This window comes from Hyaena hyaena, unplaced genomic scaffold (assembly GCF_003009895.1).
Source record: "Hyaena hyaena isolate Hyena2069 unplaced genomic scaffold, ASM300989v1 scaffold_1127, whole genome shotgun sequence".
Classification (NCBI taxonomy): domain Eukaryota; kingdom Metazoa; phylum Chordata; class Mammalia; order Carnivora; family Hyaenidae; genus Hyaena; species Hyaena hyaena.
In genome coordinates, this window is record NW_024081762.1 from 395,722 (window position 1) to 413,145 (window position 17,424).

The following is a 17,424-nucleotide window of genomic DNA, read 5'->3' on the forward strand; positions in this document are numbered from 1 at the left end:
AAGCTTCCTGAGAATTCATGTGTCACCATCAGCCCCCAGCGACTTGTGAGCTCCTCCAGGGGAAGTACACGTTACACTAGAGCTGGGTCAACGGCAGGCACACAGTTAACACCTGGTGAACATCTGTGCACCGACATACAGGGTAGAAGGAAAGAAGGGCATGAGATGGACAACAGAATAAAGGAGAGGAGGAGGAATGAGCGAGGCTACAACTTAGTACAGAGGCCTTTGAAAAGGAGGAACAGAAGAGAAAGCAATTAAATATCCCCTTGGAACTAAAAATGTTCCAGATGCCAACACTAGGGAACTTCCACCAGTCGGCCAGTGCTTTGTGATGAATGATAATATCATTCTATTTAGGTTATCAACAGAGGCAAGCTTCATAAACATGAAACTCCTTGCCCTCTAGTCTAACCACACTCGGGACTAAAATTAGGAAACAGAGCTCAAAATCCTAATTTCACAGGGGATTTAAATTAAATTTAAATTATACAGATACAGATGAACAGAGAAAATATCAGGAAGTCCCTCCTCCTCCGGCCCCACGATAATCTAGGCCCTTAACGTAGGAATCCAGAATCATCCTAGATTCTTTTTAGCCCTCGTATATTAAATCGATCACGAAGACTTTCTCAAATCTATCCAATTCCATCCCTTTCAACAACCTAGATATAGCCACAGCTCTGGCCTGGCTCTAGGTTTCCACAAATCCGCCCTCTACGCTATCAGAAGGATCCAACCAAAAGGCAGTCTGACGTCCAACCCCCACTTACAAACATTGGTGGTTCCCAATCCCTGCAACAGGGATCTTAAAACTGTGCTCCTTTGGGAGCCTTCACAATTGGCTCCTGGCTGCCTCTCCGGCCTCAGCCCACCCCACTGCCTGCCCCCAGAACATGTATTATTCCCCACCAGGCGTGCTGCTTTTAACTCCCTACCTTTGAACATTCCCTCCAGGAAAGCTTCCTGAAGTTAGGATGAGCTGTCCTTTTTCTGTGCACTCGGCATTCCCTGTGCACCTTTCTATCACCTCCGTTAACATACTGAATTTAGATGATCTGTTTATATAACTGACTTCCCCTCCGGACTGGAAGTTTACCTTTTTGAAGCCTCAAAGCCTCGAAATAGGGTGACAGTAAATGTTTGATGAGTGACTACAATAACAGAAATAAGCGCATCATCTTTGTACACGGCATGTCCCTCTTACAGCAAAATCCTAAATATAAAACTAAAGATGCCTCTATTTGTTTTTCAAAACGTATCTGAAAATCTTAACTGAATTTCTTTAATACATCACTGTTATAAATATACCGAAATAAACAGATATGAAGTCAATACGATAAAATACAGTCAAGAAGAAATGGCCCCTTACATTAAACACAGAACACCAGCATGCTAAATCTTAATACATGTAAGAAAGAAGGGGAAACAACTAAAATTTATGGAGCGTATTCAACATACTAATGCATATATCCAACTGGGCGAATACTTTAAATATACTATTTCAGCAACAGCTCTGGGAGATACGTGTTCCCCATTTCATTTACTTCAATGAAACTCAGAAAAGTTAAAAGATTCGCCTGAGATTACCCAACTGGTAGACAGAAGAACCAGAGGTCAAACCCAGGTCTTGGAATTCAAACACCTACACCTTTCACTGGTTGTATGAGCCACGCTGCAACACCATCTGTGCTCACACTGATCACCAAGGCACCAGGAGCCAGTCTGGCAGGCTTTGCCCACCACCCATCCCCTTCCCCCTCCAAATCCCACAAACACACTGCCCACATTTCCCACTCACTCAAAAAATACAACTTCCCAGACACAGATCAAAACTGCTCGGGCAGGTAAGACTTCTAAGGAGGAAGTGTCATCTTCCATATCGAGTAGTATTTTTCCAGCATTTCTCTCATAGAAGCATGACCATGAGAAAGTCTGCGGCCAAAGCACATGATGATCCCTGATTCACAGCAAATCGGTACTTACTGAAGATACGACTGCCAGTTCACTTTGTTGGCACGAACTTCTGCAGCCTTGGCGGCAATGATGTTCGTTGGAACTGCAGCGTCAACGGCACCTCGGATATCCATTTTGGTCATCTAAACGTTTCGATCTCGGTTGTTTCTCAACAGAGCTGCCATTGTGATGCAAGGTAAAACAAGAATGCTGGGTGTTACCATCTTTTAACAACTACTACTATCATTATTATTGTTATCAATACCATCATTGTCACCTTATCCTCCCCATTCAATGCAAACATTAAATCTATTAAATATCCTGAATATGAAAGTCATTCTACTTCAAAACCTGCCCAATTATGCTCTGCTCCATAAAAGTGTTCTCTAAAGATTTTCACTTTTCCAGGAAAAGTTCTAATTACTGGCACTAATGTTGCAGTATGATTTTTCAAAGTAACTCTTTAAGATACTGACATCAGAAATCTGGCTTAAATAAAACAGGCATACAGTTTAAAAGTATACGACTGGGATCAACTTTCTTCTGACACACAAAAAAATAAGAACCCTACAGTAGAGATAAGACCAATTATTTTATTTACATTTACTAAGCATCATTTTGCAGCGTCATTATTTTTTAAAACAAAACAAAACTACAAGGGGTTTCTAAACTTACTCATTCAAATTAAAAACCCCATGGTGGGAATGTAATTTCTTCAAAGGCGGAGCTTGCTTTCTTCAACCAAGTTGACAGTATTTTCAAAATCAATTTTGGGAGGAAGTTTTGGAACAAATACCCAACGGGAGTCTGACCGGAGGACAAGCTACAATAATGGGCTCTCGTGTTAATTCTCACTTCTAAATTTACGGGTAAATGCTTACGCCTGATACTATCTCAATACAAAATACAGGTTCTGGTTCACAAAACAGAAGGCCACGGCCACAAAGAAGCTAAAACCATACCCCAAATTCTACTCTGCGATCCCAATGACCTCAGTCAGTTTGGAACTTAATCTCTACATCTGAGGGTCTGCTGCCCAAACAACTAAAGCAATACAGAGCGGGAGCGCAGAGGGAAAACCGGCTCCGTCCGGAACCCTGAACGCCGAGCCGACTCGGGCCCAGCGGCCTCCCCCGGGGTAGGTGAAGGTGCCCCCGGATGGTCATCTGGGTCCCTGAACAACTCGAACCTTCAGCAGGCCAGGGCCGGGGCCTGATCCCGGGGAAAGTGTACTTTATACCTGTCCTCCTCCGCTCCCCGCCCCCACTCCTGCCCCTTTGGGGGAAGGAGCTCCAGTTCCGTAAACCTAGCCGAGGCCTGGAAGGAGAGAAATCTGGAAACGCGGGGCCGCAAGAGGGCTGGACGGGCCTGCGCTGCAAGAAACCAGCAGGCACCGGGGAAGCCGGGAAACGGCGGGCTCGCCTCCCTCCGGCCGGGGCGAGGGACGACACGGCGCGACTACGGGCTTACTTCGCGAATCCAAGGGACCCGACACCGCACCCGCGGGCGGCACGGAGGACGCGGCGGTCTGGGCCGTCGGGGGGCACCGCCCGGCTGGGGCGCCGAGTCAGGGCCGGGGGCCGTCTCCTGCCCGGTGCAGAGGCCTGCGCGGCCGCGGGACCCCGAGCGCCGGCAAGGGCACACGTCCCCACACCCAGGAGACGTTGAGGGCGGCACAGGCAGAAAGGAGCTGCAGCCGCAGCGGAATGACAGAAGGGCCGGTCACGTGAGCACAGGCACCTGACCGCCCGGAAGCCGGAAGCCGGAAGCCGGGAGCGTCCAAAACAGTTCAGGGAGCCCTGTTGCGCTTCGGGGGAGTCTTGCTCACAGTGGGGCGGTAGAGGCCGCGCGACCGGCGACTTAGACCCCTGAGGGACGCTTAGTTTGCGCCCAGGCTAGCCCCTCAAGAGGGAGGGGAGCGGGGTGGGCACGGAGGACCCACCACCCGAAAACTCCGGGCCCCCTACGGTGGCGGTCCCCAGCCCAAGGCAGAGAATCGGGCCAAAACTTACCTAAACCGCCATTTTAAAAAAATATATTTGATTTAATGCTTTTAAGTAGATTGACTTCAACGTGGATATAACAGCTCAAGGAAGCAGACCATCTCATTCGGATTTTAAAGATGAAATTGATGTTGAGACGTGGGTCACAAAAGCTATCTTCCCCTCAGGTTGCAGACTGAGGAAATCATATTTCATGGAGCATTTGCAATTATACTAAAAACTTTTGTGTTTACTGAACATGCAAACTTAACAATCCTGACTTGAGCGAGATTGTCCCAGTCCAGGCCTCAACTACCGTGTTTGTCTTAAGATAATGAGTAATACTACTCCATACTGCAAGTGGTCAGTTACACGTAATTAATCAGCACTCAGAGGATGTGTACCCAACACATTTTACTAAAAAATGTTAAAACGTAGGCCAAGTTTTAAAACGCTGTGAATAAACACATAGTAACAGGGTATAATGTATTTTTTTTCTATTGCTGCTCTAAGGAATTACCACAAGTTTGCTGGCTTAAACCAACACAGATTTTTTTCTTTTACAGTTCTCTAGGTCAGAAGCCTGACAGGGGTCTCCATCCGTTTCCCTATCGTATCCGGTTTCTAGAATTCGCCTGCATTTCTTGGCTCATGTCTTCCTCCTTCCACCTTCAAAGTCAGCAACATCACAGCCCCTATGACTCTCAACACACCTGAGAAAGGCTCTCGGATTTTATGGGTTCCTGTGATTGGATTGGCCCATGCGATTGGATTGGGCCCACCTGGCTAATGCAAGTAACCCTCCCCTTCTCAAGGTCCTGAACCTTAATCACACATATAACCTTGTTTCCCTTTTGCCATGTAAGCTAATATATTGACAGGTCCCAGAGATTTGAAAGTACAATCTTCAGGGGGCCATTATTCTGCCTATCATAAATATAGAGGAAAGGATACACATTAGTATAGCTGGTGAAGTAAACACAGAGGGGCCCTACTTCATGTTATATTTCTAAAGTAAAATATGTTTACAATTTTTTTTATTTTGAGAGAGAGAGCAGGGGAAGGGCAGAGAGAGAAGGTGAGAGAGAATCCCAAGCAGGCTCCATGCTGTCAGCACAGAGCCAGACATAGAGCTCAAACCCATGCACCATGAAATCATGGCCTGAGCTGAGACCAAGAGTCAGATAGTCAAACAAATGAGCCACCCAGGAGTCCCTGAAGATTTTTTAAAAAAATTCTACCTAATCCTGCAAAGTGGTAAACTGTTTAAATCTGAATAATGTGCATGGATATTCCTTATGTTGTTCTTTTTATTTGAAATTTTCTTTTAATAAATTTGATGCTATGGATCGAGTCCATTTATATGTGAGATTCTAACCTAAATTAATGAAGGATTGCTTATAAGAGAATTGTGGAATTAGAATCAAAGATTGCAGATACTAACCACAATGATGGCCACAACCACCACTAACCACAATAATAGAAAAAACTTTTCATTAGTAACAAAGCTGTAAGACACAAACTCTTTATGATATTTCTTTTTACTTTTTGAAAATATTTATGTAAATTTTAGTTAACATACAGTGCAGTATTCATCTCAGGAGTACAAGTCAGTGATTCATCACTTACATACAACATTAATTATAATATTTTAAATTTGATACATGTTTCAGAGTTTCTGGGAGTGGGGGAAGGAACCCCCTCAGGGATCTTTGAAACTGCTTGGGACTTTTGTGCCTACTGCAATGGCTAGGGACAGAGTGCTTCTGGCATTTGGTGCCCAGGGACTCGGGATGAGTGCTGGGGAGGCTTCCCAGCCCAGTACCACACACAAGGCATTTTCTACCCAAATATGTCAGTAGTGCGCCTATGAAGAAAACAGAAGGATGACTACCCGTATCTGATCGATCTGTCGTTCCAAATATTGAAGGCACATTCTAGGCTACGGTGGGAATACTTGGCCTTACCATTGCAGAATGACGTCAATGTGGCACATGGGAACACAAAAGAGGCACTTCCAGAAAGAACAGCCTAAATATCTACTCCAAGGTTACGTGTGCAGGCGCCGTAAACAAGCCAGCGAACTTCCGGGAATGTCTGTTGTGACACTATCAGCATGAGTGTGTAAAAATAAATGTGCCAGGAGTTTTGGTGCAATATTTTTTTTATAATAGCAAAAAAAAAAAAACAAACCCCAGAAAACTCTTATTTGTCAGTCAGGTTGCCATGACAAAATACAACAGACCCAGTGGCTTAAACAACAGGGCTTTATTTCTCACCATTCTGAAGGCTGGAAGTGCAAGAGCACGTGCTGGCCGTTCAGTTAGCGGTGAGGTGTCTCCTTCTGGCTTGTAGATGGCCACCTTCCCACGCTGTCCACACATGGTGTAGGAAGAGAGAGAGAGAGTGCACACACTTATAAGTTTTGGTTATTTTTTATTGAATGCCAGAATGGGTGGATTTTACCTACGTGGGTGCCAGGATATTTTTTTTATTTCCATAATTATTCTTGAGTTTGGTTCAGGACACACTTACATTATCTGTGGTTTCATCCTTTTGGATCTTGCTTTTAAGCTTTGTTAGGCAGAACCAAAGCAACGTTGTCGTCTAGGATTCATTTTCCCCAATATTGAGGCCAAACCCTCTGTGTTCCGAATACCCAGCATCTTGAGAGTTGTTAAGTGCCCCCACCCTGGCCTTTGAGAACAGGTGCTAACCCCAGCCTTTTGTAAGCTCCAAGGGCTGTTTGTTCTAATCCTTTGGGTGGTTCTTTCCCCAGCGTCCACTAGTCTCCTTACATGAGTACACTCATCAGTACTCAGCTGAACACTCAAGAGGAACCCTCTGAAGATCCTCAAATTCTCATTCTACGTGGCTCTTCCTCTCCAGCACTCAGCCCTGGAAACTCCACCTGCCGTGGGCTCTCCAAGCCCCCTGCTTCATCTCCTCACCTCAGGGATGACCACCATCATCTACCTGAGTTTCCATCCCTGAGCCAGAGCCTGAAAACTTCCTCAAAGCAGTAAGCCAGGACATCCCTAGTGCCCACATCATTTGTTTCCCGTCTCTTGGGCATTGGTGCCCTTCATTGCTGACGTCCAATGTCTTCAGTACTATTTATTCATTCTTAGTTTCTTAGTGGCTTTGGTTGGAAGGGTAAATTCATCCAGTCATTCTGCCTTGGCCAGGAGCAGAAGTCTGGGTATTTCCCTTTGAAAGCAAATATGAGAGAAAAAGAAGCTTTCACAGAAAGAGGAGAAGCATAAAGTAATCGTGTACTAATACATTTCCAAAAGCTGATACAGAGGTAATGTTATTTTCTTAAATCAGCAAAATACTTCCTGCTTTCCTTCCAGCCCAAGAGGTAAATGATAAATTAAGCTTTTATCAAAACGTATTCAGTTCCTTTCTTCTCAAAATGGCCCTCCTTTGAAAAGCATTTGAGCACTGGGTGTTATATGGAAACCAACTTGACAATAAACTATTTGTAAAAAGAAAGAAAGGAAGGAAGGAAGGAAGAAAGAAATGTGTGTGTATGTGTACACACTCATATATAATTAATGTTAAAAAAAAAAAAAAGAAAAGCATTTGAAAAGTACAACATCCATTCATAATAAAAGCCCTAACAAAGTAGGTTTAGAGGAAACGTAGCTCAACATAATAGAGGCCACATATGAAAAACCCACAGCAAACAATGTGCTCAATGGGAGACAGCTGAGAGTTTTCCCGCTAAGGTCAGAAACAAGACAAGGAGGTCCACTAGTCACCGTCATTCAACATAGTACTCAAGTCCTGGCCACAGCAGTCAGACAACAAAAAGAAATGAAAGGCATCCAAACTGGTAAGGAAGAGTAAAACTTTTTTCTCTATCCGCTGATGACATACTCTATGTAGAAAACCCAAAGACTCCACCAGAAAACTGCTAGAACGGATTAATGAATTCAGTAAAGTTGCAAGATACAGAATCAATATGCAGAAATCGGTTGTGTTTCTATACACTAACAATGAAGCAGCAGAAAGAGAAATTAAGAAAAAAATCCCATTTACAATTGCTCTCAAAGTAGTTACGATACCTAGGAATAAACCGAACCAAAGAGGTGAAAGACCTGTACTCTGAAAACTATAAAACATTGATAAAAGAATTGAAGATAACACACAGAAATGCTCATGTATTGGAAGAACAAATGCTGTTAAAATGTCAAAGCAATCTACACATTTAATGCAATCCGTATCAAAATACCAACAGTGACTCTCACAGATTGAGAATGTAAAATCCTAAAACTTATATGGAACCATGGAACCTCAAAAAACCCAAGCAATCTTGAAAAAGAAAAGCTGAAGCTATCACAATTCCAGACTTCAAGTTCTATCACAAAGCTGTAGTAATCAAAACAGCAGGGTACTGGCCCAAAAACAGACAAATAGATCTATGGAACAAAATAGAAAACCCAGAAATAAACCCACAATTATATGGTCAGTTAATCTTTGACAAAGTAGGAAAGAATACCCAATGAGAAAAAGACAAACTCATCACCAAATGGTGCTGGAAAAGCTGATTGGCTACGTGCAAAAGAACGAAACTGGGCCACTTTCTTACAATCTGCACAAAAATAGTCTCAAAACACATTAAAGTCCGAAATGTGAGACCTGAAATCATAAAAATCTTAGAAGAGAACACAGGTAGTGAGGTCTCTGACATCAGCTGTAGCAACATTTTTCTAGCCATATCTCCTGAGGCAAGGGAAGTAAAAGCAAAAATAAACTATAGAGACTCTCAAAATAAAATGCTTCTGCACAGTGAAGGAAACAATCAACAACACTAAAAGGCAACCTATGGAATGGGAGAAGATATTTGAATATTACCTACCTGATAAAGGTTTAGCATCCAAAATATATAAAGAGCTCAACACCAAAAAGCAGATAATCCAATTTAAAAATGGGTGGAAGACATGAATAGACATTTCTCCAAAGACATACAGATGGCCAAGAGACACATGAAAAGGTGCTCAACATCACTCATCGTTAGGGAAATGCAAATCAAAACTACAATGAGATCTAACTTCACACCTATCAGAATGACTAAAATCAACAACTCAAGAAACAATAAATGTTGGTGAAGATGTAAAGAAAGCATAACCCTTGTACACTATTGGTGGGAATGCAAACCGGTGCAGCCACTATGGAAAACAGTATGGAGTTTCCTCAAAAAGTTAAAAATAGAATTATCCTACAATTCAGCAATCACACTACTGGGTATTTACCAAAAAACAAAACAAAACAAAACAAAACACCACAAGAACACTATCTCAAAGGGATACTTTCACCTCAATGTTTATAGCAGAATTATTTTAAATGGCCAAGATATAGAAGTAACCCAAGTGTCTATCAATAGATGAATGGATGGAGATACGGTACCATATACAATGGAATATTATTCAGCCATTAAAAAAATAAAATCTTGCCATTTGCAACATGGATAGAGCTAGAGAATATAAAGCTAATCAGAATAAGTCAGTCAGAAAAAGGCAAATACCACATGATTTCACTCACATATGGAATTTAAGAAACAAAACAAATAAGCAAGGCAGAGAGAGAGAGAGAGACAGAGAGAGAGAGAAACCTAGACACAGGCTCTTAACTTTAGAGAACTGAGGGTCACCAGAGGTGGGTGGGAGTGGGTGGGAGGATGCATGAAATAGGTGATGGGGATGAAGGAGTGCATTGTTGTGAGCACTACATGATGTATGGATTGTTGACTCACTATATTGTACACCTGAAACTAATATAACCCTGTATGCTACCTATATGGGAATTTAAGATGAGATGAGATGAGATGAGATGAGATGAGATGAGATGAGATGAGACAGAAAAAATTTTAATACAAATTTTTAAATTTAAAAAATAGCCCTCCCTGTGCTGACAGCTCTGAGCCTGGAGGCTGCTTCAGATTCAGTCTCTCTCTTTGTCTGTCCCTCCCCCCCACCGCTTATCCCCCTCCTCCGCTCACGCTCTGTCTCTCAATCTCTCAAAAACAAACATTTAAAAAATTTGTTTAATAAAAAAATAAAAAATGGCCCTCCAATATCCTAAATTTCCTCATATCATTATTTTTATTCCCCACTTACAGGGAAACTGGTTTCCACTATCGAGATACAAAATATAAATCTCAGTGCCTCTGATATTGGAAGAAATCCTCGCAAGAATCCTTGCGATTCATGTCATGGTGGGTGCCTTGAGGACAAACATTGGGTGCAGAATTCTGGAATGTAAGCAATATCATATATCACGAGAGGTCAAGAATTTCTGAGAAAAACAAGGATCCAAACTATACATCTGAAAAAACGAATATTAAAATCCTCCCTTCTTATCATTTTTCTTAATATCTTAGTTATGGGATGTGGGTTGCCATGTGAATAAAGATGAAATGGGGAAGAAATGGAATGTATTCTATACTGTGCTCTGAGTTTCATATATAATGTCCATGTAACGTTTCTTCCTGGAAGTCAGTTTGAAAGCAGGCTATAACCTATTCTGTCTTGATGCCTACCAGTATCAAGATTTTAGCAAAATATATTGGAGCAGAACTGAGCTCTATTTTCTGATGGCAGTTGTGGAAGTCTAGACACAATGGACCTGTTGATGCCAGTCACATGGGCGTGTGGAGTTTGAAATTCATGTGGAATACCAGCTGGGAATGTCAAGGAATCAGTTAAACCGATCTTTCTAGAGTTTGGCGTGGAGGCTGGACTGGAGATCTGATGTGGGTGTCCTCCACGTGGGACACAAAGGCCAGTCCTGAGAACTGATGCCGTTGGCCAACAGTACGAAGTGAAGGAGGCTGAGGGCAGAATCCCAGGGACATACTACTTATGGATTAGGAAGAGGAAAATGAATAATGAAAGGAAGTTTCCAGATAGGTAGTTGGAAAAATCTATGGAGAGCTGACAACACTAAGGGGCAGAAAGTTTCAAAGCAGAGGGCCCGGCTTACCGTGTCAGATGCTACAGCTAGGTCACGTGAAGGAAGAGAGAAAAGGGCCCCAAATATTCTGTGAGTAAGAGGTGACTCCTAGCCTTGATGATGGAAGTTTCAGGGCAGGCTGAAGGATGATTACAGTTTTATGGAGATTTTCAAAGGCTGAAGTTAACAATGGTCTTTATACGTGGCCAAAGAACCACTCATTTAACCTGTTTGGTAGGACTAAATTCCAACACCCAATCTTTTAACTTCTCTTTTATTTATTTTTTTAATTGTTTATTTATTTTGAGAGAGAGAGAGAGAATGAGCAGAGGAGGGGCAGAGACAGACCGAGACAGAATCTGAAGCAGGCTCCAGGCTCTGAGCTGTCAGCACATAGCCCAACCTGGGACTGGAACCCACGAGCCATGAGATCATGACCTGAGCTGAAGTTGGATCCTTAACCAACTGAGCCACCCAGGTGCCCCTAAACTTCTCTTTTATGTCTCAAAGAGCTAATATCTGGACTATAACCTCCCTAAAATAAGTAGTAAGTAGTAAGGATGACTTCTTACTGCCATCAGGTAAATGTGTTTATTCACTGGCCAGGTTTCAAAGTAAACCAAGTGGAGAAATCAAGAAATTTTTCACTTTATTCATGCAGAATTTTTTTCCTGAGGCACTCAGAGAAACAGGGCTTTCACTGACCCACACCAACACACATCTCATTATCCTACTAGGTCTGATAGTGAAAAGGGGTCTGGGGCTTCATCTTCAAGATATTTTTTGAATATCATACTTTATCATAAAAATGAATGCTTAATGTCATGCTACAGAAAGGAAGCGAACGTCGTTGGTAGATCTAGAAATTATTCAAACTGAAGCATATACTGTATGTATACTTTTGGTCAGAGTAGAGAAAATAATAAACCAGAACAGGTGAGAGTTCCATGGATAATTTATATTTCGATGAATTAAACAAAAATTAAACTTGATAAAGCTCAAGGAATTCAATTTCAGTTCTTTTGATTATAATAAAATACCTTTGATACCATATTTAAACAAAGGATATATTAAGCTGCCATTTTTACAAATAGTTAAAAACACTAGTTTTATTCATTATGAAGCTTAGAGAAAAGAGGAAGAAATTAAAAAAAAATTTTTTAATGTTTTATTTATTTCTAGGAGAGAGAGAGAGAGACAGCGTGAGCAGGGGAGGGTCAGAGAGAGAGGGAATCACAGACTGAAACAGGCTCCAGGCTCTGAGCTGGCAGTCAGCACAGAGCCCGACGCGGGGCTCGAACCCACAAACCACGAGATCATGACCTAAGCGAAAGTCGGACGCTTAACCGACTAAGCCACCCAGGCGCCCCAGAAGAAATTTTATTCTACTGTCACTTTCTTATATGTTGAGTCTGAAAATATCTGAGTTTTGTATCAATGTGTCAAGAGTACAGATACTGAGAGGAAGAAAATGAAAATATTAAAAGATTGAATTTATACTTATTCTTAGGGGAATATATTAAAAACTCACACATAAGAAGTTAAACCACTGGCATAAAATTGATTTATATAACTATTGCTCTGGGCCGAATTGTGTCTTTCCCCCCAAAATTCCTATGATGAAGTCCCAATCCCCAGTACCTCAGAATGTGACTTGGAGGTAAGGTCTTTAAAAAGGTGATTAAAAGTTAAAATGAGGTCCTTAGGGTGGGCCCTAATCCAACATAACTGGTGTCCTTATAAAAACAAGAGATTAGGGGGCGCCTGGGTGGCTCAGTCAGTTGAGCGTCCGACTTCAGCTCAGGTCATGATCTCACGGTTCACGGGTTCAAGCCCCTCGGCGGCCTCTGTGCTGACAGCTAAACTCAGAGCCTGGAGCCTGTTTCAGATTCTGTGTCTCCCTCTCTCTCTCTGACCCTCCCCTGCTCATGCTCTCTCTCTCTCAGAAATAAATAAAACATTAAAAAAAGTTTTTTTTAAAAAAGAAGAGATTAGGACATAAACATTGAGGAAGAATATGTACTCCCTACCTATTGCCCATGTAACAAAATCCAGACTTCCTGGCCTAGCATTCAATGCTCCCTGCAATATGGACCCAACGCTGTTCCTTCCCTTGGGCTCTAGTCCATTTGTTATCACAAGCTGAAGAGACCTGACGGGTTCCGTGTCTCTCCTTCACTCCACCTCTCACCTTATACGAGGAAGGTCCTCTTGACCCTCCTCCGCTACTCATCCCCAGCCATCAACCAAGCCCCAGCCCAGAACCTACTTAGCACTTACTATCTCTATATCATTCAGTTGCTGCTTCATCTAAACTTAAACACTTCTCTATATTCTTATATTCTACTGCTATCAAAGTTCTTATATTCTACTGCTATCAAAGTTCATTTGCAATATAATGTTCTTTTTGGGGCATCTGGTTAGCTCAGTCGGTTAAGCATCCGACTTCGGCTCAGGTCACAATCTCCCAGTTCATGGGTTCAAGCCCCGTGTCGGGCTCTGTGCTGACAGCTCAGAGCCTGGAGCCTGCTTCGGTTTCTGGTCTCTTTCTCTCTCTCTCTCTGCCCCTCCCCAGCTCACACTCTGTCTCTCAAAAATAAATAAACATTAAATATGTAACATATATATATATATAACACATTCTTTTTAATAACTTTTATTCTCAGGAAACTTTTGTAAGTTGACCAAAAGGTTGCAAACTGACTTTTTATAGCTTTTTCTCCAAATAGACCTTTCTTAAAATAAAAGATTAGTTGGCCTAAATTTCCACTGATTTCTGTCTACATGGTCAATGCTTCCTTCTCCAGTAATTTTCTCCTTTTTACTCATTTCCTATATTTTTAGAGCTTGTACATTCAATGGAAACTGGGGAGATAATATTGTGGCAAAATGGTTCTTGAAGTTGAGAAAACCATAGACATTACAGTGATCTGTGACCCATAATGACTCAACCCTATCTGCCAACATTTTTAGTATTTAGCTTCTTTTGTTAGGGAGAAACTAAATTCACTTTAAATTTTGGCTTGATTTTTTTTTTTCTCTCTCTTGGATTGGGCAAAAATGAGGAAACCATAGAGAAGCACTGCTTCAGACTAAGAAAAGGACTTCTGGAGTACCTGGGTGGCTCAGTCAGTTAAGCGTCCAACTTCGGCTCAGGTCATGATCTCACGATTCGTGGGTTCGAGCCCTGTGTCGGGCTCTGTGCTGACAACTCAGAGCCTGGAGCCTGTTTCAGATTCTATGTCTCCCTCTCTCTCTGCCCCTCCCCACTCATGCTCTGTCTCTCTCTATCTCAAAAATAAATAAACCGTAAAAAAAAAAGAAAGAAAGAAAAGGACTTCTGACTGTATTAGTTTCTTAGGACCACTGTATCAAATTGTTACAAATTTGGAGGCTAAAAAAACCCCAGAGGTTCCAGATATGTATTCTTTCCCCGTTCTGGAGGCCAGAAATCTAAAATCAAGGTGTCAGCGAGACTATGCTCCTGCCCAAGGCTCTGGGGTACAATCTAGTCCCTGCCTCTTCTAGCTTCTGGTGGCTGCAGTATTCCAAACTCTACCTCCATGGTCACAATCCTCCTCCCACCTCTATGCTTTATGAGCACCTTGTCATTGGATTTAGGGCCCACCTGGATAACTGAAGATGATCTCCTCGTCTCAAAATCCTTAACTTAATAACATCTGCAAAGACCCTTTTCCGAATAAGGAAACATTCACAGACTCCGAGGATCTGATGTGGACCTATCTTTTAGGGACCACCATTTAGTCCCCACCTTTAGAAACACAGATCCTAATTAGAAGGAGGCAAAGGGCAGGAAACAGAGCATGGCCAAGCGTTGCCTGGACGCTGTCTGACCCCCTGATTTGTTTCGAGCGTGTGTCAGCGTGTGTCAGCCGGCTGGTCCTCAATAGACCCAGATGGCCATCAGGCGTCGGGAGCCTACGTAAGCAAACCAAAACCTAAGCCAGATCAATTCCCATGGAGGCACTTGCATCCTTCCAGAAGACAAAATTTAAGAGCCACGAATCAAAACAGCCAACTAGGTTTCCTGAACTGAGGCCACTGCTTAAGCTGTGGCCACGTGACTAGTCCCTTGCTTCGCCTCTGCTTCTGCTCTGTAAAAGCCTTTCGCCCAACTCCTGTTCACAGGGTGCTCCAAGCCATGTTCGGTTCAGCACTGCCTGATTGGAATCTATGTCTACTCGGACAAACCCTTCAAAATGTCATCATGCCTCAGTTTGTCTTTTAAAAGTTCTGGTGTCAGAAACAAGATCCAAAGGAGACCCTGATGGCCCTCAGGGAGCACTCAGGCATAGGTACCTGCGGAGTCCACTGTGACTACTTCTGTCTTTGAGGGCACAGAAAGTTCCTGTCTGATCTGAGCTCTGCCGCTTTTGCACGGTGAGCCCTCCAGCTTGCTCTGAGCCTTTCTTTTTCCAGACTTGGTCCAAAGCTGCCTCCGTCGTGAGGCCTCCCGCAGGTAAAATTCTGTTTTAATGAAAAAAAGAGAGAGAGCAAAATGAAATGCGTTCCTCCAAGCCCAAAGAGCTGGGACTCCTCCATCTAGGACTCTGGCTGAGAATATGGAGAAAAATTATAAGCCCAGAACCTAGGTATGTCTGAATGAGCGGATGAACTTGACCAAAGATAATCTTAAATTACAGTGGCCATAGTGGGGAACTTCTAACCTAGATAACCTTATCAGTTTATAAGGTGCCCTAGAGAAAAAGGATACTTCCCTCCAATAATGGGTATGCAGAAGTCTCCTAAGACACTAAATGAGTTAAAAATTGCCCCTTCAAAAATTTCTTTACAAAAAGCAAATGAAAATATCATAAGTCTATCACAAATACTAGTAAGAAGCTTTAGTCATCAGAGCAAGTAATCTTGATTTACTGCAACTGCCAGAAACACAATTTGGATCCAACAGTTCTTTTAGAAACTAGTGAGTTTGTATTATTAGATTTGTTTCATGGCTAAAATTTAAAAAGTATCTGCTATATGTTTATATTTATACACACACACAGACACACACACATATATATGTCTACTCGGACAAATCCTTCAATATATTACACACACACACATTTATACACGTGTGTATGTGTGTGTGTTATAAATGTATGATTTTTCTATCTCCAGATGGTATTGGCAAAATTAGTTTGTAATGACACTCTATTTAATTGACTTAAAGAAAAATAAATTAAGTATTTACATAAATTAAGTATTCTCTCAGAAATCTAGAAACTAACCCAAATGTTTTTCAAGTTCACATGAGCTGGGATCATCTTTGGTATACAAAAGCTAGTCCAAGTTGGGTTGGCTTAATGAAAACATTCATGTCTTCAGAGTTATCAACATTAAATACAACGCAGACATAGAACTTTAGTTCTACTTAGGTTTACTAGTCAAATAAGTTCATATTATGGCTGTTACAAAATATTTCAACAAGAGAAATAACTTGAGATTGTGGATAGCTGTTTAATATCTTGGGAATTTTTCAGGAATAATCTGAACATAATTGTTAAGAGCAAGTGCAACAAGGGGTGCCTGGCTGGCTCAATTGGTAGAGCATGCCACTCTTGATCTCAGGGTTGAGCTTCTCTCTGTCTCTATCTCTTCTGCCCCTCCCCTGCTCATGTGTGCCCAGGCTTCTTTCTCTCTCTAATTGAGGTAGATAGATGATGGGCAGAGAGAGAGAGAGATAAATAAAATGTATTTACTCATTCTAAAGGAACAACCCAGAATCTTTTCCAGTTATTGAATCTGGCTGAAAGTCAAGGATCACTTAGTGATTTGCACACCTTTCCATCTGGCCCACGTGTGGGTCTTTAAGGCTATCAATCCAGGATTAAGTGACCCTACTACCGCTCTTCTACCACTTTCAACACCCAGTAATGGAGGAAAACCAAGGTAACCATTTGGATCCACGACACCCGGCAAAGATTGCCTATCCTGTCAGTAGAGCAAATGCCGTGACCCACGGCCAACTGGGCAGTCTTGGGAAGTTCCCTGGTCTTGGTCTTCCAGCACTGTCTGAAACTGGAGATGGACCCTGTAAGGATGTCCCTCCCTGGCTCTGCGTATCGTCAGTCTCATCGGCATGAGGGAAGAGTGTTGGCTGGCCTCCTCCAGGCTGACAGTTTGTCTGTTCCTCTTCATTACCATTTACTCAACTGGCTGTCAACCCACCAGCTTTCTGCCTCTCTGAGGAGCTAACACCCAAGTCAGAGTCGTATAGATTAGGAATCCACTAACCTCTCTCTTCACAGCACTCTCTCAGCTGTTTGTGCCTCCCACACACAGGTCTGTCAGTTACACTGACCCTTGAAGAGATGTCCTGTTTCTTGAGGTAATGAAAAATAAATACATATTTGCCAATAAGTACTTTACTCAACTCTGGCAGATGGTAAAATTCGTTCTTCCTGCAAATTCCTCCTACTTCCATCTCCAGCAAACTTGGTTTTTTACACAGAATGCCAGGGAAGGCCAATCGATGCCGCTGTGTGCCCCTAGACGCACATAC

At 42.4% G+C, this 17,424-nt stretch overlaps 1 protein-coding gene across 2 annotated transcripts in view; it reads right to left on the reverse strand.

Annotated features, from left to right (window-relative positions):
- ATP6V1H (ATPase H+ transporting V1 subunit H) overlaps positions 1 to 3,668 on the reverse strand; it is a 111,499-nt gene extending 107,831 nt beyond the window's left edge. For both annotated transcript variants that reach the window (XM_039222446.1, XM_039222445.1), the window contains exons 1-2: positions 3,427 to 3,668; positions 1,987 to 2,134 (exon numbers count right to left, since the gene is read on the reverse strand). In XM_039222446.1, coding sequence (XP_039078377.1) covers positions 1,987 to 2,099 — 113 coding nt within the window. In that variant the 5' untranslated portion in view covers positions 2,100 to 2,134; positions 3,427 to 3,668. The remainder of the gene's footprint in view (positions 1 to 1,986; positions 2,135 to 3,426) is intronic.
- Between the last annotated feature and the right edge of the window lie 13,756 nt (positions 3,669 to 17,424).